Genomic DNA, 24,241 nt, shown 5'->3' on the forward strand with positions numbered 1-24,241 from the left:
AACAGGGCTTCAGCACATGTAGCCGAAGAGACCACTCAAGCCTTCTGGGGAAGGGAAGTTATTTCAGAGAGCACATACATACACAGGATGAGACAGCCGTGTTTTGACACAGTGCGCTTAAAATAGCACATTCTTAATAGAAAAAAAAACAGAGTGCCAGTCAAATCAGGACTGGCACGAGAGGGGGGAGATAAAACATTTCGTCCAAAGACAGTCCTGAGAGCTCAACTAGGGGGCATGGTAAATAAGAGGAGAGTGACCCGTTGCAGCAAACCACTCCGAATTTGAAACAGTTCACATCTCACCGAGATCCCACCTGACAAGCGTGCATTGTGCAAGGCCACGCAGCTACAGCCACATACAATGAATGAACCAAAGCAATTAAGAATCAGCATGAGCAAGTTTGCAGATCTGTTATGCAATTCTCAGCCTGTGGGGCCGTGCGTTAGGAAATGGCGGCAGACAGGCCTGTTGTGTTTTCTGCTGCACATACATGGCCATTAATCACGCTCGGTCTCTTTGCTCTTTTTCTATTTCCAGAGAAGCGGAGGCCTCAGGGCAGCGGACCTACGGCACTGCAGCACGTGCAGGCTGGACTTCAGCATCACTGCAAATGTCACACAATGTTAGCTCGTTCACTGGAGGGCAGACTACAGTGAGAGGATCACGAGGACGATCTATAAATGGCACCTTTGCACCTAACTCTTTATTGCTGTTTTGTTTGCTAATGCTTTGAGGTGACACTCAACCACCCTCTGCTTAAATAATGACCTCAAACTTGGGCTTTTTGTGATTTCTCCAATTTTTTTTTCAGAGGTGTTAAATGCATCTGATGAATGTAAATGCATTCCTTAAGCGCCTTGGTTGCAGATAAGAGAATTGGTTGCCCAAATACATGCAAAATACACCTAGGGTTTAGCAGTGCAAAAACACCAGCAGCATTTGCACCCTGCAGGGAACCATGGGGAATACTGATGAGTACAGGTATTTCTGTAAACACACAGAGAGAGCAGGTAGATCAGGAAACATGAACAGGTAATGTGTGTGTTAGAGCTACATAAAAGAACCCTTCCCTGTCTTCCCTGTCTCTCTCTCTCCCTCTCTCTCTCTCTTGGGTGCATGAGAAGAGATTTCTGCAGGGTGTGTTGGAGTGTGAGTCATCATCAGTGCAGAGAGAGAAAGAGGGGAGAGGCATTCTTTAAGTCGAAGGCAGTGCTTATGGCAGCAATGCAGCAAGGAAATAGCAAACTCCCTGCATCTTCAATTGGATTAAAATCCACCACAAATATAAAACAACAGCAGCTGGTAAATGCATATGCTATGTCAGTGTTATGCAACAACAGGTCAGCACAGCAGCTCCAGTGTGGCCTATTGAATGATGGGCGCATCAGACAGGGTTGGGTTCAGCCAAAGCCTGAGCTTAATGTTTGAATAATGAGAGACTTTCCATTGTGATCATGTTTCTGTAATGAAGACAGCCCTGCACTTGCCACTGTAGAGTCAATAACAATGTTAACATGCACACTTATATTCCAATTTTATTCCAAATATGACAATATCATGAATTTATATGTTGACAGCATGTTCTGTTTTCCGATTAAGACTGAAGCCGAGATGCATGCCCAAATGAAAAGCCCACCTTCCTGGTCACAAGGAGAAACACACCTCATGTTACTTTCACACATTTTGAAAGATTTGGATAGCATAAGGTTTTTGAATATGCACAAATATTTGCAATGCTGACCTTTTCAAGTAGGTGGATGAAGGAATGAAAGAGTGAGGCTGTGTTTGCACAGACGAAAAGGTCCACCAAGGTGGGAAACTTTGAAAAGATCGTATTTAGATGTAAAGAAGCAAAATGACAAGCGGCTCAAGCTGTTACACGTTTTTATATTTTGATGGGATGAACAACATGGTAGGGCATGTTAATCAGAGTATGTACAGCTGCATGTATTATTCTTATTTAGCCATGTAAACAGCTTAGTGGGTATATTGTTGGGCTTTTTCTTTTAAGAATACAGGCAAAAAAGGAGAATACTGTGTATGTAAACACAGTTAGTGTAAAATCAGCAAATCGAATCGTCAATTAATTAATTAGTTGATCGACAGAAAAAATATATATATAATATACAGCAGGAATATTGCTAATTGTATGATCACTTAAATCAATCTCATAAAAAACTGCAAATATTTTTTGAGTTAAACACCTCCAATGGAGATGTTTGCTGTTTTTTTTAATCTGTTTTATATTATTGTAAACTGAATATTTTGGGATATTGGACATCTTTAAGTCAAAAAAAGACATCTGAAGGCAAGGACTTGTGACTGACATTTCTTGACTTTTTTTTTTTTTTTTTTGCATTTTGATTAAACAATTTATTTAAAAACTCGAATGAATCAGTTACAAAAATAATAATTCATTGCAGCCCAGCTTGCAGAAAATTTGCACAAAATGCAACATTTATCATATATCAGAGCTAAGAAAGTGACAAAATCTTGCTCAGTAATGTTAAGTTAGTTAATGCCTCTTTGTGCCTTGCTTCATAAATAAGTAATGATGCATGTTTCTAGAAATTTCCGAAGGCGTTAAGAAAATTCCTGAAGGACTGCAGTGGAAGGAGGTGAAGCTATATAACAATACTGGCAGAATTTCTCAAAGACTGAATATGAGACTAAGTAACTTGTTAAAGTTACCATTTTCCAAAGTGAACAGCTCATATAAAAATGCTTTAACTATCCAAACCGAATATGACAAGAGAAACTGGATAAATCATCACATATTATTAATGAAACATTAAATTCTACAAAGACTGTTATTTTTTAGACAAAAAGGAGTCTTCTTAACTGTAACGACAGCAGGAGTCCAGCAGTTCCTTTTGTGTGACCATAATGAAAAAGCTGTTGCTCAATGAAACAGGTCGGAGGAGAGTCTGACACTGACAGAGACTGGCTTCTTGTCCCATTGTGAGAACATCAAACAGACACAATTCAATCCACTTGCCTGAACTTTCCCCATAGCTTGAGAATTTTCTCACCCACACTGTGCAAATGTTACATTTCACAAAGCACTATCACTGGCCTGGCCTTACCTTCTCCCACACAGAGACGGTGCAAGCCTTAAAGACAAGTTCCCTCATATCCAGACGAGCAGCAGGTAACGAAAGTTAGCTTTCTGTCCCCTTCAGACTCCAAGTCTGTTCGAACCGTAGCGGAGATGGTGAAATAAACGAACCTCTCTTCACCGCAGCATAAGTCTGCAACCCGATCCTGAAGTTCAGCTGAAGTCCGTGCTGCAATCCAAGCCCGCTGATTAAATTACTGCATGCTGCAATAGCTCCAGTCACCCAATAATACGCCATCACAGACTCTAACTGATATGCTGCGTGTTTGACATAGTAAATTAATATGAACTCAAGGCCAGAATAACAACGACATGTGGTCAAGGACAGCCTTTTTATTCAGGAGCTGTTAAAATGGCTTCTTTTGACAATGTAAACAGGTAGTTTTTTTGACATCCAGCCATTTTCTGGTCTTTCTCTAGCTCTCTAAGGGAATGCAAGTTAAATATTCAGTCCCTGGTAAGTGGCTCAGTGCCATATTTTGCTCTGTGAGACCTCTGTCAGACTACACTCCAACTTTGCAGAGTACATTTAGATGCAGCTCTGGGACTGGAAGAATGGCTCCTTGTCATCTTTTTGGGATTCGCATAAAATATACACAATATAGTCTCTGTTTATTCACTGTTTTTCCTTTAATCTGCATTTTTGCAGGACTTTCCTGAGCTGGCTCTGGTTTCACTGGAAAGCTGTGTGATACCTCAGACATCAGAAAAAAAACTGAGAAAGAGAGTGATGCCTTCCAGTGAAATGACCCAGAAAACAACCTTTTCTTGGTGAACTCATTGGACAAAAAGTCATGTCAGCAGTGTGAGTCATCTCAAGTCGGCCTGTCAGGACCGCTTGCCCCTCACACTCATCCCCAAAGCACCTACTAAGAACAAAAACCTCACAGCGGACAGCATCTCAAGGCAGCGAGATGCAGGAGTCTGAACTTAACAGTCAACAACAAGCTCGCAGAAACAAAAAAAAAAACGCCTAACCACTGAACAAAACGCTCTGATGAACAAGCATTCCCAACTGAGACAAAGGAGCAATTCACGAAGCAAGAGAGGGTTATAGTGGGATACAATAACAACACTCCAGACACACACACAGCTCATCGCAACTCTTCTGACACTGTGAGTGGCCGGCTTATCAGTCAGCTCCTCTGTCTGTGGGAGAAACCCTGGCAGCCATTGTTGGCCTTTAATTCCACCAAGGCACCAATCTAATTAAGGGGCACTCGACTGAGCACAATCACCCACCTCCTGATGATTTACAATGACACAAAGATTTCAAAATAGAGCTGGTAACATATTCTACAAATGTGCATATTTATGAAATGACTGGTCGAATGTGAAATGAATAAATACAGCATTAAGAGCACTGAGCATAAAACAAATGCCACTGAGTACACTGTGTGGAGTGAAAACCACAATATAAACCTCAGTATTACACCATATCTAAATGGATGGATAGGGGCGTGCTGTTTAAAGCACATGCCATGTAACCAAAGCATCCCTGGTTTGAACCTGTCTAAGGATTCTTGTTATATAGCATGCCTCTCTTTCCTCCTTAGTTATTTTTTTATCTCCACTGTCAGCTATCCAAAAAAGGCAAGAAATACCAAAGAACTGGATTGGAATTGATGGATAAAAACATTTTGGTGGTAAAGGTGGACTCAGCGTACGACCCAAACAGCAAAGAGAAGAGCTGTGGAGCCATGTTTCTAATGCTGCTACTAAATAGCTGAGCTCAATCTGTGGAAATACTTGATTGAAACTTTGTTATCGGCACAGTCGAAGATGTTCTCATCCCGGGGGAGAGAACAAAACACCTGTCAGATCACTAATTTTGAGGATGCAAATTGCTGCCAAGTAACAGATTTTATAAAGAAAGATGTATTCGTTTTTCCCGCTTAGACTTGAAATGAGAGTTCAGTGGCTCCCAACTGGTCCGGCCACCAGGTCCAGATTTCTCCATTAACCACAGTCAGGAACTTTAATAACAGAAATTATCATTGGATTTCCAAATTTATGACACTCCTTGAGGAAAAATATTTGTAGCTTTGGGGAGGGTCCAAAAATGTTTTTAAAAAAAAGCCAGCATTCCAGTTTTTCACAAACTTGACAAGGTCGCAACCCACTTTTGGACTGCAACCCACCAGTTGGGAACCACTGGTCTAGTTTATATTACCTGGTTGCAGAGCCACACACTGAGGTAACAAATGGGGGCATGTAAGGCTGTATTTAGACAAATAGGTGCTTATAAGACAATGCTAACAGTAGTTAATTATCGCAACACAGTCATTTGCTGTGTAAAGATATAGTAAAGGCATCCTGAGCAGAGAGTGAAGTCACGCTCCCTCTCTGTGTTTGTTGTAATCTGAGCTCCTGTGTTCATTGTTGTAGGTCTGACTGCAAGTGCACGTCTATCTCATGGACGTATTATAAGGAAGTCGTCTATCCCTCTAAATACCTGTGTATCCCACTGGCTAGCTAACTGACGTCCTTCTGCACTGCTAGCACTATTAGCTGCTAGCATAGATGTAAAATAATAATAATTAAATACCAGACCCCAAATGACGCCTTTTCATCAAACACCAAACACATTTCTAGCCTTCGGGCTTACTTCCAGGTCATGCAGCCCACTGACTATGTGCAGTGGAGTTTCTCCCACTGGCTCCACCCGCAAGTTCCCACTCGGCTCATAGACTTCCCACATTGATGAGGTCTCAAATTTTAAAATCATTTTCCTCAGCTTGATGAACTTTTAAAACATATCAAACAGAAACTCCACAGATCAAAAATTCATAAAAGAAAAGAGTCAAAATTAACCTTGTTTATAGTTCAAGGTGTTCTGTCAACAGTTTTACAGGCGTCTTTTTTTAGTGGGGTAGTCTAATAGTGGTTTATGGGGAGGAGGGAATTTTTTCACAGCAGTACTGCGAGTGGCCACTGGGAAAAATTGGAGGCAAGGCTGAGCGGCATTCCTGGAGGGCCTGGTTGCTAGTCATAGGCTTGGCCGTCTCTATGTTGAGAGCTGTGTGCAGACTCTGAGTCATAAATACACTTTGTATGTTGCGTCAGCTCCTTTAATTTGTGCTAAACATAGGGGGTACACAGGCTTCCCACACAAAATTGCAAATCTTTTCCATGACTTTTCGAAGACCCCCAAAATAAAAAATTTGCCTGCCGTTTTTTAAACATCAGATTCAAACTCTTAGTCAAGCTTAAGTGAGCTGGCATACATGAAGAGAGAGAGGTAACACGGAAAAAATTAAGAAATGTACATGATGGTAAACTAAACCTAACCTAACCTAGTGTTTGAAAAAAATAAGACAAAATATACCGTTATGTTACATTCGATGGAAGGTTATAGGTTATCCCCAGAGGATTACTACAAAAAAATTCATGACACACAACACAATTTCTAAGATTTTTTTAAAGCTTTCAATTATTTTCTCTAACTCTATGATTTTCCCAGGACTGGAAAACATGATTGTTGAAACACTTCCAGGTTTTCCATGACCATGGGTACAGCAGAGACTCACAGGTATGTCAGCGAAGATGCTCAATGGAAAAAAAAAAAAAACTTAGACGAATGGAAACAACACTCTGGGTTAAAGGTATAGGTGTGAACTGTCCCTTTAAACTGCTCTTTTACTTGACAGTGCAGCTTGGGGACTTCAGTGACAGGCATTGTAATTAGCCACCACATAATGGGAATGACCTTATTAAGCTGCTGCTGGGTCACAAGCAGATTTAGGTTAACAAAACATATGAGCCACCAATTACTCTTTATCATCAGGTATTATCTGTTCATGCTTGACTTTCTTTATCTTGGCACATGAGTGCACAGACACACATAGATGCGCAAAGCCAGATCTTTCTTTAGGAGAGCGAGTATCAATATTTATGCACAGGCTGAGTCCATAAATACCATCGGCCGGTCCAGAAATCAATGCACGCCTGCTACATATTTTAATCTGCCTATGAAGGTCACATTACTTCAACAACGCCTGAGAGGGCGAAGCACACACACACACACACACACTAAATCAGCCAGCAGCTTTTGCATTCACGCCACCCTGACCCTGCCCCAGTTCAGCTAATGTCACTGAAATGCATACTGTTGAGTGTAAAAACAGAGAGCTCATCAGCTGTAAATGGATTATAAATGCCATAACACGGCAGATGCTCTAGCTGCGTCTGTGTTTTCAAGGTTTAGCCCTGTGTAACTCATGTACATTATAGATGAGGCAGAGGAGAAGGGGAGTGTTCAGTGGAGCACTATCAGTTACCAGAAGGCCAATCTAAATCTCCCCCATCATGACTAAACTCTATTTCAGAGCCACGGGGGTGACACAGCAACAAGCTCAGCCTTCCCTGCAGGCAGCTGTAAACTTAGGCACAACTCTCCGGCCTCTGTGGAGCTGCGCCGAAAGAAGTAGAGGAAAAAAAAAATAAATAGCAGCGTTCTCATTTCTAAAACTGAGGGACTGCCAAAGTGATTCCTGCCATCACATGAATTTGTCACTTTGCTAACAGGGCTTATGAAAGTTAGATGAACATTTTACGATCTTGTTAAAACCGGTTACATTATTAAAAGGGCACATTCATCCTGCGAGGCGAGAAAGAGAGCCTGTAGCAGATTGAAATTTTAATAAGCTCAATGCAGTGGCTAGAGATTGAGAAACTTGGCAGAGATTTAGCTTTGAAATCCTCAATATGGGCGTGAGATGATTTAGCCTCATTGTATCATGCATGCACTCACGCGGGTCAAAAGACAGGGGATTCTGCAAACCTGTGATAAACCCATTAACCAGCTTAACTTTGCACACTTCCCCAGCATTTTAATCTGTGATATGAAGCAATGTTTCCACAGCTGTTTTTAATGTAGTCCTTTTTAGCTTAGCGTGATAAGATACTATCAGAGGTAGATATATATTTTACAGGTTTTATTTAACATCACTGTACCGGCATGTTGATATCTCAAACCAACGATGATATTTTTTTTTTCCTACATGGTAGCACACCACTGCTGAATGAATCCAGAGAGAGCAGTGTGATGCTACAGCCCATGGCCATCATGACAGACCAGACTGTAGATGAAGGTGGCTGGTGTCACACCTGACCCTGGAGGAGACTGGAAAGGACTCTCTGCTATCGCTGATAAGGCTGATACACGGTATCTCGGCATCATAAGTGTACCGTTATCTGGTAGAGTAAAGGCCTGACCACTGACTACATACAGTGCCGTGTGTGCGTTTGTGTGTGTGTGTGTGTTTGCCCTTGTCCCTGTGAGCATGCTGGCACCAGACACCCTGTGTGTTAAATCCTGCCATATATTCCTGCAGCTCCTTGCCGACCTGTTACAGCAGTCAAGCAACGGGCCTTGTTCCAACAGAAACACAGCCTTACAGTTTACATTCGTGGCTTGTATCTCAGTCAGGAAATAAGATGGGAGTGAGAACCATGTTTACTGCTAATGAATGATAACACATTTTCTCTGCGCACTGATTAGTGTTAAATTATTTAAATTATTTTTAAGCCATTTCTGAGGCAAAAATACTGAACATTCCCTGTTTACAGCAAATTTTACTGAGCTGTTATTGGTATCTGTCTGCTTCTACTCAGATCTGTTTCAAATCAAATAAAGGAAGTGAACGGGGCTCACACCAGAAGTTAGGAATCATCTACATTGTATAATTTTTTGTCTTAATTTTTTTCCACTGCCACTTGTACTCCTCATATGTATCCTTTAAGTTTGAATGGCAAAAAATATAGAAAATAACAGATAATGTTTCAATAATTTACACACAAAGTAATCAAATAATAAAATATGAGTTATGTGAAACCGATATGGATGTACTGAATGTAATTTTTTTTTTACACTGAAATCTCGAGGTTTTCAAATTAAGCTTAAAATTTCAAATGTCATATTCATCACCCTAAAAAAAATCCTCAATTTGAATAAAGTGATTTATCAGACAAAATGAGTTTGTCTTTTTTATTATATCATTTTTCTTTTAATAAATACATTTAAATAATGGTGCTGTTAGATTGCTAATAGACAGCATCATCCCAACTGTGGTAGTCGGCCGCAAAAGGGATCTGCTGCAAGCATAACCTAGCTTGTTTTTAGCATGGGAGCTAACATGGGGTGCATGGGGTGATTTTATCTGCTGATAAAGCAGATAATATCACCACTGTTTTGCGTTATCACCATCAACCAGGAGGAAACCACGGCTACCTAACTGCTCACCAGAGGTTGATCCATCGCAGCAGGCCCAGTTTTGGGCTCTGTGTGTCATGCTCAAATCTATTTCCTGCTTTCATGGGCAAATCTCAGCCTGAAACAACAAGCTTAAACAGAATGAATAGACATGCAAAAAAAAAAAAAGAAATAGCTGCACAGCATTCATATGTTGATTTATAATTTGAATGTGAACGATATGAATGAAACTTTGAAGTTTCAAACTATTCCTTAGAGCCCTAGACACTAGATAAAAAAATAAATGTCTAAATTGAATAAAAGCTGTGTAAACGTTGATAGTCCGGGAGAAAATTAATAGCGGAAACACAACAGAATGGTTGAAGGTGGAAAAAACATAAATCCGAGTTGCACTGGGCCACACTGCAATGGGACAAAGTCCAGACAGAAATAAAGTTAGTTCGAAGTATCTATGAAAAAAAGATGGGTAATGACACCTGTACAACATCAGTTGAGTGTTATCCTGAACTGCCAAACAGATCTGGTAAAAAAAAAAAAAAAAAAAACAAGGGGTAAAAAGCTTACTGTATATGTTAGTATTGAACAAATAAAACAAAAGTACACCTCTGTGTTTTTAAAATAGCCACTGCAGATGTAGTGAGAATGGATGTGATAGAAACATGGCAGGTAGTGAAAAAAACACACAAAAATATCCTCCAATCTTGTAGACTCTCACACATGCTGCACAACATAATCTAGTTCCTCTTTTGAGATATTTGCCATCATTGGAGAGACTTGCGGCTGCTATGGTCATAAACAAACATAATGATATCAAGGAGAAACCTGGGTGACCCCTGTGCATCAGTGAGACAATGACTGATAACTAGTCAGTCCGCTGGCGAAGCAAGAGGGGCTGCTGAGTGAATGTTGTGTAGCAAAAGCAGTGTGCAGTCCTGGGTCAGCCAGCAGCATCTGAGCGTTAATAAGGGGGGTAATTGAATTAGAGGATCAGTGGAGGCCTGTAGTGTGGGCGCCACACGGCTCTAATTTCATTACAAGTGATGTAAACATGAGGTTGGCCCCCAGAGCAGGGGCCTCACACATCAATACATGCACAAATACACACGCGCACACACACACACACACACACACAACAGCACAATGCTCACATATAAAAATAAATTACAGGACCGCTAATTTATACCTGTTTGCCTCATGTAATGTCCCACAATGCACAGATTTCCGCCTGTTTGTTGGTGAGAGTTGAGGTTACACTAATGAAGTAATAAAGGTGAATCAGGGGAAAAACAGGAGTATTCAAAGTGTCATTAAACCAGCTGAAGGCTCAGTGGTTAGTGCTGTTGCCTCCTAACAGAAAAGAGACTGATTCTCAGCCTTTGCTGTGTGCTGTTTATGTTTTCTGAATATGAATAAACATGAATAATAATAAATCTGGCACTGACGTTGGTGTAGGAAAGCATACTTGAGACTTGACACCAGGGAATATTTTTAGCTCTGTTTGTTTAAAAGAACATGATGTGTATCCACAATCTATGATATCCATACTGCAAAGTGACTTTTCAATCTGCGTGATGCATATTTATGATCAGGATTCTGGCGTGGCTTGGCCTGATGATTCACTTGACCATCAAATTGAGCGCAGCCCAACTAAGCCTGTAGGCTTGACTGTGAGCCTTCTTCCGGTGATGAATAGTTATGAGGGCAGGAGTTAACCAAGGAGAAACTGTTCACAACCCTAATAAGTCTTGCCCCTTTGCCATCTCAGCTGCGACAATGAGGCACTCCCAGAGACAGATGGGAAACGGGTCACATCCTCAGCTTTTCCACTTGCAGGTGGGCCAATCAGAGCGTGGGGAGAAAGCTGACGGATACGGAGACAGAAATAGATTTCCGCAAAGTAACTTATAAAATTGCATTGGTTAACTGTTTGCCAAGCCATCACACATCCCATAATTCATTGGGCTGTAAATCAGTCAGTCCTCTTCACTTCAAGCAGCGCATCTGTTCATGTAACTCACATTTATCAAATGCTCAGTGCTAAAAAATGCTCCGGCCTCACTTGGACCGGTCGTTGACAGATGCACCTGTTTTATTTTTTGACACCCTGAGAGCGTGCCAATTTACCTCACAAGTTTACCCCTGCAGCACAGCAGGAGGAAAACATGGACAGGGACAGATTATCAGATAAAGAAACATCCAGCCTCACCTGCAATGCCTGTTTTTTATAAAGCAATGCCATGTAAGTTTTAGAAGAAGTAGTAACACAATCTTCCTCTTGCAAATTAAATTTCTATTCCTGAGCAATAAAATGCACCTTTTCGCAATTCAGTACACTCAGGGGTTTTGAAAATACTGCTTTATTGGGGGAGGGGGGGGTACAGAGTCATATCAGTCAATTAATAACTCTGTGTTCTAGTCCACTGTAAGAAAAATGTCATTTTTTTGCTACTGATGCTACTGTTTGGCAAAAGATGCTAAACAGTAGGATGCTAAACTGAGACTTTAAATATTAAATACAAGCAACTTTTTATAAAGTCAAGAGAAAATTTCAATAAAACATAAATAAATAAAATTAGCTTCCCAAGGTTTGATAAAGTACAATTTCCTCAAATGCTGACACTTTCTTTGCATTTTTCAATTAATTAATTAATTTGATTGGCAATCATTAACACAAAATGAAAATACAGATAAACTGCAAAATCCCAAATATCAGCCCCAATAATTAGCCAGGCTGATAATTTGTCTACCCATAGTCTCTATAGTTAATGTCAACTTTCATGACAACTGCACAGGAGGTGAGCTCACCTATTTACATTTTATTAAGGCTTAAAGTTGGGCATATTTAAGGATGGGGCCACTTGAGTGACAGGCTGTCTGCAAGGCACTCATCTCCCCTCTCCTCTTAATATGGTCAATCCTGGCCCCAAAAAAACCAAGATGGTGACGGCCAAAATGCTGAATTCAAAGCTTCAAAATGCCACGCTACAAACCAGTGGGTGAAGTCATGGTGGCAAAGTCCATTATTTTATGAAGTCTATTAGAGAACCCTTTCTAGAAAGAGTGGGTTTGTGAGAAAACCCACTGATGTGAGACTGGGCTGTATTTATGTTGTGTTTCCTTTTGCCAAAGCAGTGATGGGTACCATTCACATTCCAGTCAATGTCAGTACCTGCATTTCAGTACAGATGTAATTCGGTCAAAACCCAACCCTAGGGTTAGGCTATATAATGGTGTTTACCGTGCAATGGTACAAATGTGTCCATGGGTAGGGATTTGGCAATACTATTCCCACTGCGGAGATATTCCAGGCTGGATTCCTGTAATCTTGCGTAATCTTGCCAATCCAGTTGCCTTGCAAGGTAACATGATGTGGGCACATAAAAAAGTGAATATTTATATTGAAACCTCTAACATCTGTAACAATTCTTGTTCTCAGGAACCTTTAAGCTTCCATTTAGAAAGGATTGAAGTTTTCCTGTTTTGAGTCTTTTGTTTTTAACTCAAGTGTTGTCTCATGGGAAGCCTTTGTGTGTTTGTTTGTATGATAATTCCAAATAAAAGAAAATAATCAAATGTGATGCAGTACAGTTTGGTTATTTTAAAACATTTCTTAATTGAATTCACAGAGCAATTACTGTATTGTAATTTAAATCTCCATATAATATGATGGAAGATTTTGGCTATATTGCCCAACCACGGTACAACATTGGTGTAAAATTTCTGTTCTGTTGCTTTGGATGCATTAATTTGATCAGATTAACACAACTTGAGCAGGATATTGCTTAAAACATGGAGCACTGAGTCTTGTCTGGATGTGACTGAAAAGTACGACTGTAGTAATACTCCTATGAATGCATTTTCCAAAACTGTAGATTCATAATTTATAGGCATGAAAGTGACTGAAGACAGTACTGCTTCTTTCTTCTGCCATTTTACTTGATCTTGAAAACTTCTACAGTCATACACTAAAAAGTCCTACAACAGAGGAAAATGTTATGTAAATGTCAACTTGTGCAGAATAATAACAATAAAACCGTATCTGTGAAATTCCCTCTTCAGCACAAATCTGCATGCCTAAAAGAGGACAAGCAACAGAGGTAAGACAAAACAAAGGCTACAAAATCTCTATGGCAAAGAAAAAAACATCACTTTTATCAAGACCGCTCTCAGGAAAAACACCCACTCTGCATAAGGCGGGAAGATGTAATGGCTGCAGACAGGCTGTGTACACGAGGAAGATACCTTTACCAGAGTGCGTCTGCGGTTTGTTGATTGCATCTCCATCATAAGATAACAGAGCTGCAGGCTAATGGAGCTTGCCGAAGAAGTGCCTCATGCTCTGTCAGTTTTTCATTACCACTTCACTCGGTCTTACGTAGGACCATTCGCTATTGATAATTACTGATGCTACACCGATCTTTCAGGATCCATAATCGGCTGTTTTTCCACTTCAGGGAACTAACAAAACCACCCCCTTCACCAATCCCCCCTGTCCCTCCCAGTCCATTTCTCTGTTGACTGAGCGGTGCAAAACACAAGCTTAATGACAAGATGGGATGCACGTCGACTTCAAAAGCACTCGTTTCCCGGCAACCGCCACAGGTACGAGGGAAGAGCTTTCATGTGATCAGACCTTGTTCAAGGGTGTTATAATTATCAGAAGATGTAGCGCAGAATGAAGACAACAAGTAAAACCATGAACTCCACAAGTCACATCTAACAGTCTGTCTGTTAGGCGTCATAAGCATATGTAGGCAGGATCTTCAGAGAGTTTAAACAATAGTATTTGCGCTCAATTTTAATATGTTAATTCAAATTTGATTGCTTTGGAAATGTCGCTGCACATGACTGGAATGGCAGGCGCTCCTTTAAGAAATGTTCACAAGTTAATTATCGAGTAACCCTGTCACAAGCAGGCACAGAGTTTAAAAATAAAGTTCACACCACCCCATTACGTAAACCATCACAGTCAGTGGTGCTAACCTCGCACCCCTATAGACTACAGCTGGCAGACTTTAATAAGAAGGCCACACTCTGAGTGAAGGGCGTGTGAGAATATCTTGTGCTCCTGCAAATCTGTATCCGAACTAGAGCCAGGGAAAATAAAAAGAGCGACAGTCAACACCTTTGGTACTGGCAGTAATGGTGACATGAGAAACTAATATGCATCTCTTTGGATCACTGGGAAATATCACTTACATTAACTCTTCATTAACACGGAAGAAAAAGCTGCTAATAACAAAGCTCCAGTTTATGGTTCAGCCAAAAGATGTCACCCATAACGTCACCCTCTGTGAAAACAACAGTCTGGTAAGTGCTGAAGAGACACAGGAGAGAAAGCCAGCAGCTACACACACACACACAACTCCCCCTTTGCGCAAGCACCACACTGAGGTCTAATCGATGCAGCTCATTCATATTGAACCACAGACGTCAGGGGAAGCCGGGGGAATTACAAGCAGCCTCCGCTGTGAGATCGCAGCCTAGAGGAAGCCTGAGGAAGGCGACGCCAGCTTCGCTCTGGAAACCTGCCGTTTACTGTCCGCGGCATTTTCAACAACATGGCCACTGGGTCTCTTTGCTCCACAGGAAATGACACTGAACAGGTAGAACAGTACTTAAACCAGAAAGTAACATGCCATGTTTTGGATATTTATACACTATCTCAGCTGGGTTTAGCTGGGCTCATACAGGCTTCTCCTGTGCTTTGTAGCAGCCTCAACATACAGTACACGGAGCTGACAGATACCAAATGGAGTGGATGATAAATCGATTTCCATTTTGCATCTCTACTCTTCTGACCACGCAAAGCGTTTTTACACTACAGAGTCACATTCATGTTCATACACTGTTGGCTGAGGCCACCATACTTAACCACATTTTCATCATTAAAACATTCACATTGATTCCCGGTTCACTTTCTTGCCCGAGCATACATGCACACTGGAGGAGCCAAGGACTGAATCGCTAATCTTCGTACTAGTGGAGGAACTGCTTTACACCCTAAACCATAGCATAAAAGGAAACCAGTACCATCCGAACTGAGAATACCAACCTTTTGTTTGCAAGTATTAGAGACTGCATCCAAGTATTTTTGAAAAACAATAAATAACTGACTTAGAACAACTGAGGGCAAGCATGGTATTTAAACGTCATTTTTGTTGAGGGCCCCTATACAAGAGTGTCAAGATAACTGTAGGTAAAAATATAGAGGCCACTTTTAGCACTCTTAACATTTCAGCTTAAAGTGGTACGTATTAATAAAGTTAGGGTTAATGAAATCACCAAAAATTCCCACACAGTAAATCTGGGCCCTTTGGGGTCCCTGGGGGCCAGCAGCAGTTGCCAGCTTTGCACTGATAGTAATGGAGCCTAGGCCTATTCATTTCCATAGTGTTGATTTTATTATGTGTATATAATAATAAAAAATACATATATTTATAAAAATATTCCTCTAAAAACAGGGAAAATCTGAAATACGATCACAGGCATATCATTCATGAGGAACATATAGATGACAGCTAAATTTTTTTAACTAAGATATATGCTAAGCTAGCTGACCAGCCGGTCAGACAACAACTTTCTGTAGGCTCGATGTCCTTCTCAGACAAGGATGAACTGAAGACATAGGCCAAAGTTAAGAGGTATAGTTTCCTGACTTTTTCCCCCCACACGGTCAGTGGACATGAATCACAAAGATAACTGCCACTTTAACCCCAATTAAACCCAATAATGGCTCTAAGTGAACATAGGCAGAAACGAGCACAGCTCATTTCAAAATTAAGCCAACAACTGGAGAAGAAATAACTCATGGTTCACAAGTTCACAATCCAAAGCACAGAGAGGAACATGAAAGCCCGACAACTGCTGAAAGCAAATGCCTCCACTGGCCGTCTCCAGCTGCCCCTGATGGACCATGCCCAGCCCAGCATCAACAAGCCTTTATCTCTCTTTCACACAGTCAACTCACCAGTAACTTTTGCTTTTGCCTTTGGTGGCTCAGGGTCCCCGGGTTGAGTCTCAGAGCTCCGCTGTTGTCCTCTAGAAGACGAAAGCTGTCCAAATGCTGCACACCTGGGAGCTGGAGGGGCAAGACTTCATTTCTCAGCTGTGGGTGGGGAGGAACAGAAAAGAACAGAAAATTAATACAGTGATAACAATATTGTGCATTTTCTCATGAATGAAAACAGTGGTTAATTACTGTAAAACCTCAAATATAGGCCTTTCACAATTTAACGCCCACTCCCTGTTACTAGCCTGATATGGCTACATATTTTGACCAATAAATGCCTGTCTTAAACATCCAGTACCATGCAATTCATTTTTATAGAAGTCCTTTGGCTACCTATTGGAGCTACTGTTAGTTAGCTGCATATAAATATAATTCAAATTTAAATAATTTATGATTCTGTACAATTCAATCATTCGGTTCATTTTATTTTAATTTGACACCATGAGCATCAAAGAAGACAGTTATACCAGCAGAGTAATCAACAGAGATGCAAAAAAATAGGTTTCAATTAACAATTTGATGGTATTTCCCGTTTTTGCTGAGCAACAGTTTCGTGTGAGAGGAATTAACAGCCCATCCCAAATAAACCCCTGCCCCAAATGTAAGCCTACTGAGTTCAGCGGTTTAAGCAAATAAATAGTACGGACTATTAATTGAGGTTTTACAATATCAGTATAATTATGGCAGTTTTACTGTTAAATCATGCAGTTTTGGGCTATCTTATCCAAATAACCCTTTACCACTGCTGGTCCCACTGGTGATGAAATCTGCCAGCACTCTATCTCTGAGTCTCGGTGAGTGGCCGCTTAGAGCCAGCAGGTGGTCTGAGTGGAAAAACAGCCAACAGCCACACTCATGCAGTTCAAACAGTGCGCTCCCCCTTCATTCATCTCCACAGTCCAACAACAGAAGCAATAGAGTATCTTCTGACTACCTGCACGCCTGCTGCTTTGGAAACACAGTGGACCCAGGTATACCACTAAAGTTTTCTTACATGTTTAATAAAGTCATTATTGTGCAATCTAGTTCTTTTTTAAAAAATCATATTTTATATATATAGATTTTTTTTTTTTAAAGTTATAATGTATAAGCCATAAAATCAAATTATGGACAGTGCTTGTCCATCTGTGCATGTCACAAGACAAACTGATTAGTAACTTAATTTTATTATTCCAGTCATCCAGCTGCTGCGCGCAGCTCTATTTACTCACATCCCAAAATCTGCAAACAAACAAGCAACATGTTGACCGAGTGTATCAATGAAAAATAACACTTATGCACTCATTCAACCAGATACTTACAAACCCACACAAGTATAAGATGCCAACGAGGTAAAATAACATCCTCTCTCCATGTTCAACCACTTAGCCAGCAATGCTGATAGCACTACCTAAACTGCTTGTTATTGCCAAGCTAGTGGAGCTGGCTGGAAATAATAATGCCCCCTATTAAATTATTCATGGCTCCAGTCAGGTGGAACCAGATGCTGCTTTTGTGTCATAGAGGGAGAGCTGTAACTCGACTCAAGCATGGAAGGCCATCGCTGCATGGACGTAAAGACTTCATTGAACGAGCGTGGTTGCTGCTGAGCTACAAACAAAACACAGGATGTCATGACACTCGCTCAGCTGTTTCCATGTGACATTTTCCTGCCAGTGTTCAGACAGAGGACGATGGTTTGGTAGGTTGGTCCAAATGGGGGGCGAAGCCTGAGGTGCTGCTCGCAGTTCACCCACCCTGTGTTGGTGTCGCTTTGTACCCCTCCCTGACATTTGTGGCCGTGGCCAGAAGATGACCTTTTTTGTCCATGCCATGCTTTAGTGCTGAATACTAATGCTATGGTGCTGTGTGCCCGCCACTCATGGGAACAAGCAGTGCTATTTTTAGCTGCATGTCCCCAGCTGCACATCTCCAACCTGGGGCCAATGGGCAATTAGTGTTTGTTTCTAATGGCAGGAGGCAGTGCCGTAACCTCCCTAACGAAAACAGACATCTGGACTGTTTCTGTCTTGCCCTGTACCCATGCCCCAGGGCATGACTCCTAAAGCTATGTTGTCCCTCCGTCCACCTGAATCTTCATAGGTGCTGGGAAGCTCCTCACCTAAACATCAGATGCCATTCACTCTGGAAACGGGGCTACTTATTCACCTACTCATGCAAAAAATCTTGGATGAAAATGATATTATTTTTTACCAGTGTATACTAGTACAGGTGACTCCTTAGAAGTCTTGTTTGTCAAAGCTGCAACTTCTGATTATTTCCATTATCAACTAATCTAGGGATGCACAATATAGTTTTATAGTTTTTTGTTGGGTTTTTTTGCCTATATCCATTATACTGATATATAACAACTCATTTGGCTGATAACCAATGGCAATATTGATATTTCCACTTTTATCCCCACTCAGTTTTAGTAATCATTAGGTCTTCTCTGCAGTGGAAATTAACACACTGCTTTTCAGGGTATGTAATATTATTCATTGAGGAAAATATGAAAAATACTTCAACTTAGGGTTGATTTTTTTCCATGATCACTTTGTCAATAGAAATATCGGCAGAAATCAGCATGTTGGCCGATTCCGATATTTCATTTTTTAGCCAATATCAGCGATATACTGATGATGTGCCGATATTATCGTGCACCCCTAACCAAATTTAACAGTTGTTTTAGAAATGACCACCACAGTTTTCTGACGCTTAAGACCAGCCTTACACCAAACAACTTTTCAAGCATTTTCTCTGTCACAGACAATTCACAGTGTCGGAATAAAATCATCAGTGTTTTGCTAGAGTCGCGGCACACTCCGGTGATCTCTATCATATGGTGTAAAGTGGTCATCAAACTCAGTCAGAGTTGTCTTAAATCTGTATTTTTCTCACCTTGATGTTCCATCAAAATCAAGCATGTTTAATATTGTCGCAAGTTTTAGTCTTGGATCATGCAAATTGTGAAGTTCAAAGACGTGAACATTGTAAACAAAAATTAGCTCTCCAGCACCAAACTGGTTAGACAGCAAGCATGTTGAAGACTACAAGGAGGAGGAAGAAAGTGAAGAAGGCTTGGTTCTCTTGGACTGTGGAAAAAGTGGAGAAAAAAGTGGACAAAAGTCATTTTTTCACTCCAGCACTTATTTTAGTGAGAATTTTAATTCTGAAACAGTTCGCCTTTCATTCCTTCAGCCTTCGCCCACCTAAGATAGCACAGTCAACCAAAGGAGGCTGGAAGTGTGTCACACTTTAGTCCTTTAAATGTCTTTTCAAAGTCATCCAGTGTATGGCATCAGGTTGCAGAACACAGTATTGAGAAGGCAGGGCTTAAATTCAATATTTTTTTTGAAATATTATGATTTTTTTTTTCATAGTTGCCTATGAATTTTCTATTGACTAACTAATAAATCATTTGACTAATCATTTGACTAATCATAGTTATTTATGACTAACATTTTTGAGAAGAAATATTCACAAACATTTAAATCACCGTGTAGGGGATTGGCCAGCTCAGACACGCACATGGGATCTGTTTGACTGACATTTCAGAACAGTATGGGCTCATTATTTGTGATAATCGTCAGAGCCGAGGGTAAGCTTTCTGTTTTCATTTATACTAGGATGAATATTCCATGCAGGCATTTCTAATTAAGCAGAATTAGACACTGTTTGTTCCTCCAGCATGCAGGCTTTTCCACAAACCCATGTTGAGCTGTAGTCTTTGACTGTCAGCAACTCTAAAATAATACAGTATATTATGATATATCTGGCTGAGCGGGTATAATGAGTCAGTTTGGGAGTCTGTATGTCATGACGGCCTCTTTAATTCATTTTAGTCAGGGCAAAGCTAATTCAATCCACCTTATTATAGCTTCTTCATGCAATTACCCTGTGCCCCTGTTCATTGACGAGCCAACATGCAGGCAGCGGATTGGACAGCAGGCTTACCAAGCCCACAGAGACCTATAACATAGAACAATGTAGCATGTCCCATCATACACTTAACAAAGATGAATCACTGCAAAAACAGAAATCATCGCGCTGCAGCACCCACTGTATAGCCCATCTTTTTTTCCAGTAATCTGCTGTGAAATTCCACTTGATCGGGACATTAGAATCAATTACATCCCCACATAAACACAAAGCATTAAGTCTCATTAATCATCCTCAACATTAAAAGTGGTGGCGAAACAGCGAGCGTGCCTTGAACTGACTGGCACAGTGTGACTGTCGCACTGCCTGCCAATAGCATGTTATCAAAGAGAGTGCAATAAACCTCCAACATGGTGAACAATACATGGAGTACAGTGCGTCCCTGTTAAGGACATGAACATTGGACATGGTGTTAGAGACATCAGAGGACCCTGCTCTGCTGCCTACTGTTGACTGTAACTGTAAGCTGAATAAATCAGATGAACCAGCTTCACATAACTCTGTCGGCATTTTGGAAAGACATAATTTAGTGGGTTAAATTAACCTATGCAACGTGTAACTGAAGACGATTATGCTTTTTAGATATTTGTACAGTTTGGACAAAGCAGATGCAGTCAGCAAAACCTGAAAGCAGAAAGGCAGAGACAGAGGTAGAGACCGAGATTGAACCTGTGGAGATAAGCTTTTTTATTACAAAGCAAATCCTGACAAATAATCATCGCTGCCTGTGGATTTTGGCAAGATCCACATAATCATCCCCAGCCCCCACCCTCCTCAGGCGCGACTGTCCACCTTTCAGACAGGATCCAGACAGCCCTCCACCTCACTGAGCTGACCACAAACACGGACTCACTGACAGCTCAGAGAGACACACACAAGTCTGTTATAAATTTCATCTCAAATGTTTTATATATTCATCCATCTATCCACCTGTGACCACTTAAACTATTCAGGGCCGCGAGGGGCCTGGAGCCGATCCCAGTTGACATAGAGCGAGAGGCGGGGTACTCCCTGGACAGTTTGTCGGACTATTGCAGGACTGACACATAGAGACAGACAACCACTCACGCTCACATTCACACATACAGGCAACATAGAGTCTCAAGTTAACCCAGCCTGCATGTCTTTGGACTGTGGGAGGAAGCCAGAGAAAACCTAGCCTGGTAAGACCATCCTGATCATGTGAGCTCAACATGCTGTTTGTGATTAGGATGCTTTGAGCTTTATAAACTGGGGTTGTACAGTCATGAAATTTCTAAATTGTGAAGTTAGAAAAAATGTTTTCCAGGCCTGGAAACGGTTTGGAATTAACAAAATTTGTTTCGAAAAGTTTTCAATATACACTGTTTTGACTATTGTTTACAATGTGTTCATAAAAATCCCAAAACATGTCAAACATTACGTGAAATATATTCCTTGTAATACCAATTTCTAATCTAGTACTGCGCTGTGTGACGGTTGAAACAAGCATAGCATCATCGCTAAGGTGGCACTCCCTTTTTAGGGGAAGAAACACATTGTCATATAAGGACAGACGAAAAAAACAAAACGCCAAAAAGCTGTTGGGTAGCAGATTAACCAAGACTTTCACTCTGAGGTTTGAGGTATATAATATGCGCAACTATTGTGTGTAAGTGTAGTGAAGCACTTAATGATGCTGTTAACAACTATAACTGATGGATAGCAATCGTTAGCTTGAGTGGGTGGCTGCTGCAGTACAGTCATACAGTATAGTAACATCAGACTGCCATCTCCAACTAAATCTCAGCCTAGATCAAACAGTTGGCTATTAACAGGCTGGTTATTTACAGACAACATGCCTCATGATGGTTTCAATTAAATATGTGGAGAAATGTGGAGAATCAATATTTGTACAGTGCGTTGAGTCACTGGTCCACTTGGACAGAAGAAGACTGAGGGGACATGAAGGCGATCCCCCTTGAAATCGCTATCACTCAAGTTCAGGCAATGTTGCAAAACAATTATAAGACATGTCACATGTTATTAGACATGAAACAATTATTTGTCTGACAAACGATAAATGCATAAAACTGGTCAAAATGATAATACAAACACACCTCAAATTGCATTGACATCTACAGGATTTTTGGTTTTCTAAGGGGCGCGGCCATGACATTTTGGAGAGCACCCCTGTGTGTCGGTTTGGTTTATTGGTATGCGCAGCTAGTTGGCAGCAGGAGTATCTAATTAGCAAGGAAAGTTAGCAAGTGCTAGCAGTTTGCTTATGTGCAAATACCTGAGAAGTACATTTTTTAATGGCTATAGAGTGCCACAGGGAGGATGTTTTTCTGTAGGACAACGCAGAAGTTAACTTTGCCCTGGTTACCTCGTCAAAAAGCCTCTGGGATTTTTCCATTAGCTTTTTGATCATTGCAGAAAAAAAGCTTTGTGGTATTCAAACATTTATGATATATGTTTTCATAAGCAAGATAATCTTTAATAATAAATACCACTGTCAGGATTTTTGAAACCTAAATGTAATAGCCAGAAGTAAAAAGCTTAGGCTGGGCTAACAAAAACTACACTACAGTCGTGTCACCACCACTTCGAGGCTGCAAAGCTCATTTGGCGCAGTTTGGCATGATGACGTACTCTAATCTCATTGAGCCACTTGTTAGCAACCTTCTGTTTTAAGACGCTTAAAAGCTTTATGTTTATGAGTTAGGTATTTGAGTTAGGTATTTACTGACTTATTTTATGTCATAGAACAAAACTTGAAAGTGCCTTAAGCCAGGGTTAACCAGAGAACTTCTTTAAGGCTTCTAACCAAAAACTCATTCAAAAAACCCACTGACTTTGAGACGAGGAAGGCAGAGGTGCTGAAATAGTAATTGATTTCTAGGTTTGAGGACTCATTACTGGGGCTCTCTATAGGCCTACATATTTTAAACTACTTAAATAAAGTCATTGAAATGGGGTAAAACATTACGTAAAAGTTAAGGACGCATATTTAAAATTCATTGGTAATAAAGTGTGGGAACTCTGCATAACTTTGTTCATCGAACCTGGCTAGTGCTAACTAGAATCCTGTTGGTGTGAATGAAATGTGCTTTGTCATGGAGTTCTGCCGCTTCCCTTGCACCAATTCTTAAAAAGTCATGCAATGACCGTCGTTAAAAATGTAACACCGAAGAAGCTTAAACATTACCATAAGGTTGACTACCATGGTGGTGCCTGCAGCTTCTAATGCAAACATTTGTTGCTGTGAAAATATCACAGCTGTCAATCACATCTGTAAACTGGAGTAGGAAAAAAAAAAAAGCCTCACCCTAACAATGAACTATTACGACTAACTTCCGGGGGCTCATCTAATCTCACGTTGTTTACACCAGATCAGTGTTGTCCATCTGACTGAGTGGACAGCCCTGATCAACTCCAGGAACAATCAATTATGAATGCAGTCAGATCCCTGAGGTGATTACCAGCTACTCTCCTCTGACCTCCGGAGAAGTCAGCAGCTAGTCCCTCATGGCCGTCTGAGTCCGGCTACAGCAGTCACTCAAACTGCCGACATGACGACAGCTGGCACAACACATCTACTTACATTACATTTTAGCTGCGGGAGCTATGGCGTAACACAAACATGTGTTGTAAACATGCACATATGTGAAGACGCAAAGTGCAGCACTCACACGCTAGCGTAGAGACACATGTAAGTAACATAAACGAGACCATGTACACACATACACTGAACGTGTGTGTAGAGCGGATCTAGTCGAGGGGCTTATATATTGCACAAAACAACCATGTAAGTCTGCCCTCACATGAAAATACCCTCCGGACACACAAGAGACACATGCTTGCTTTGTCATGCACGGGACAGTCCAACAATCCGTGCGAGTGATGCGGATGCTGACAATGATAATGCACTTTCACTCTGCTGTCACTGAGTCTCCCGGAGCCATCTTTACCAGAGATTTCCCAGTGAAGATGGTGTTATGTAACAGCGGCC

At 40.9% G+C, this 24,241-nt stretch overlaps 1 protein-coding gene across 17 annotated transcripts in view; it reads right to left on the reverse strand.

Annotated features, from left to right (window-relative positions):
• Positions 1–24,241, reverse strand: part of rimbp2b (RIMS binding protein 2b) — a 110,417-nt gene that overhangs the window by 76,189 nt on the left and 9,987 nt on the right. For all 17 annotated transcript variants that reach the window (XR_015776485.1, XM_088077041.1, XM_088077032.1 and 14 more), the window contains exon 4: positions 16,306–16,443. Coding sequence is in view for 16 of the 17 variants with exons in the window: in XM_088077041.1 (XP_087933167.1) it covers positions 16,306–16,443 (138 nt within the window). In the remaining variant the exon portion in view is untranslated. The remainder of the gene's footprint in view (positions 1–16,305; positions 16,444–24,241) is intronic.

This window comes from Plectropomus leopardus, chromosome 4 (genome assembly GCF_026936395.1).
Source record: "Plectropomus leopardus strain MGB_pleo_1.0 chromosome 4, ASM2693639v1, whole genome shotgun sequence".
NCBI lineage: Eukaryota > Metazoa > Chordata > Actinopteri > Perciformes > Serranidae > Plectropomus > Plectropomus leopardus.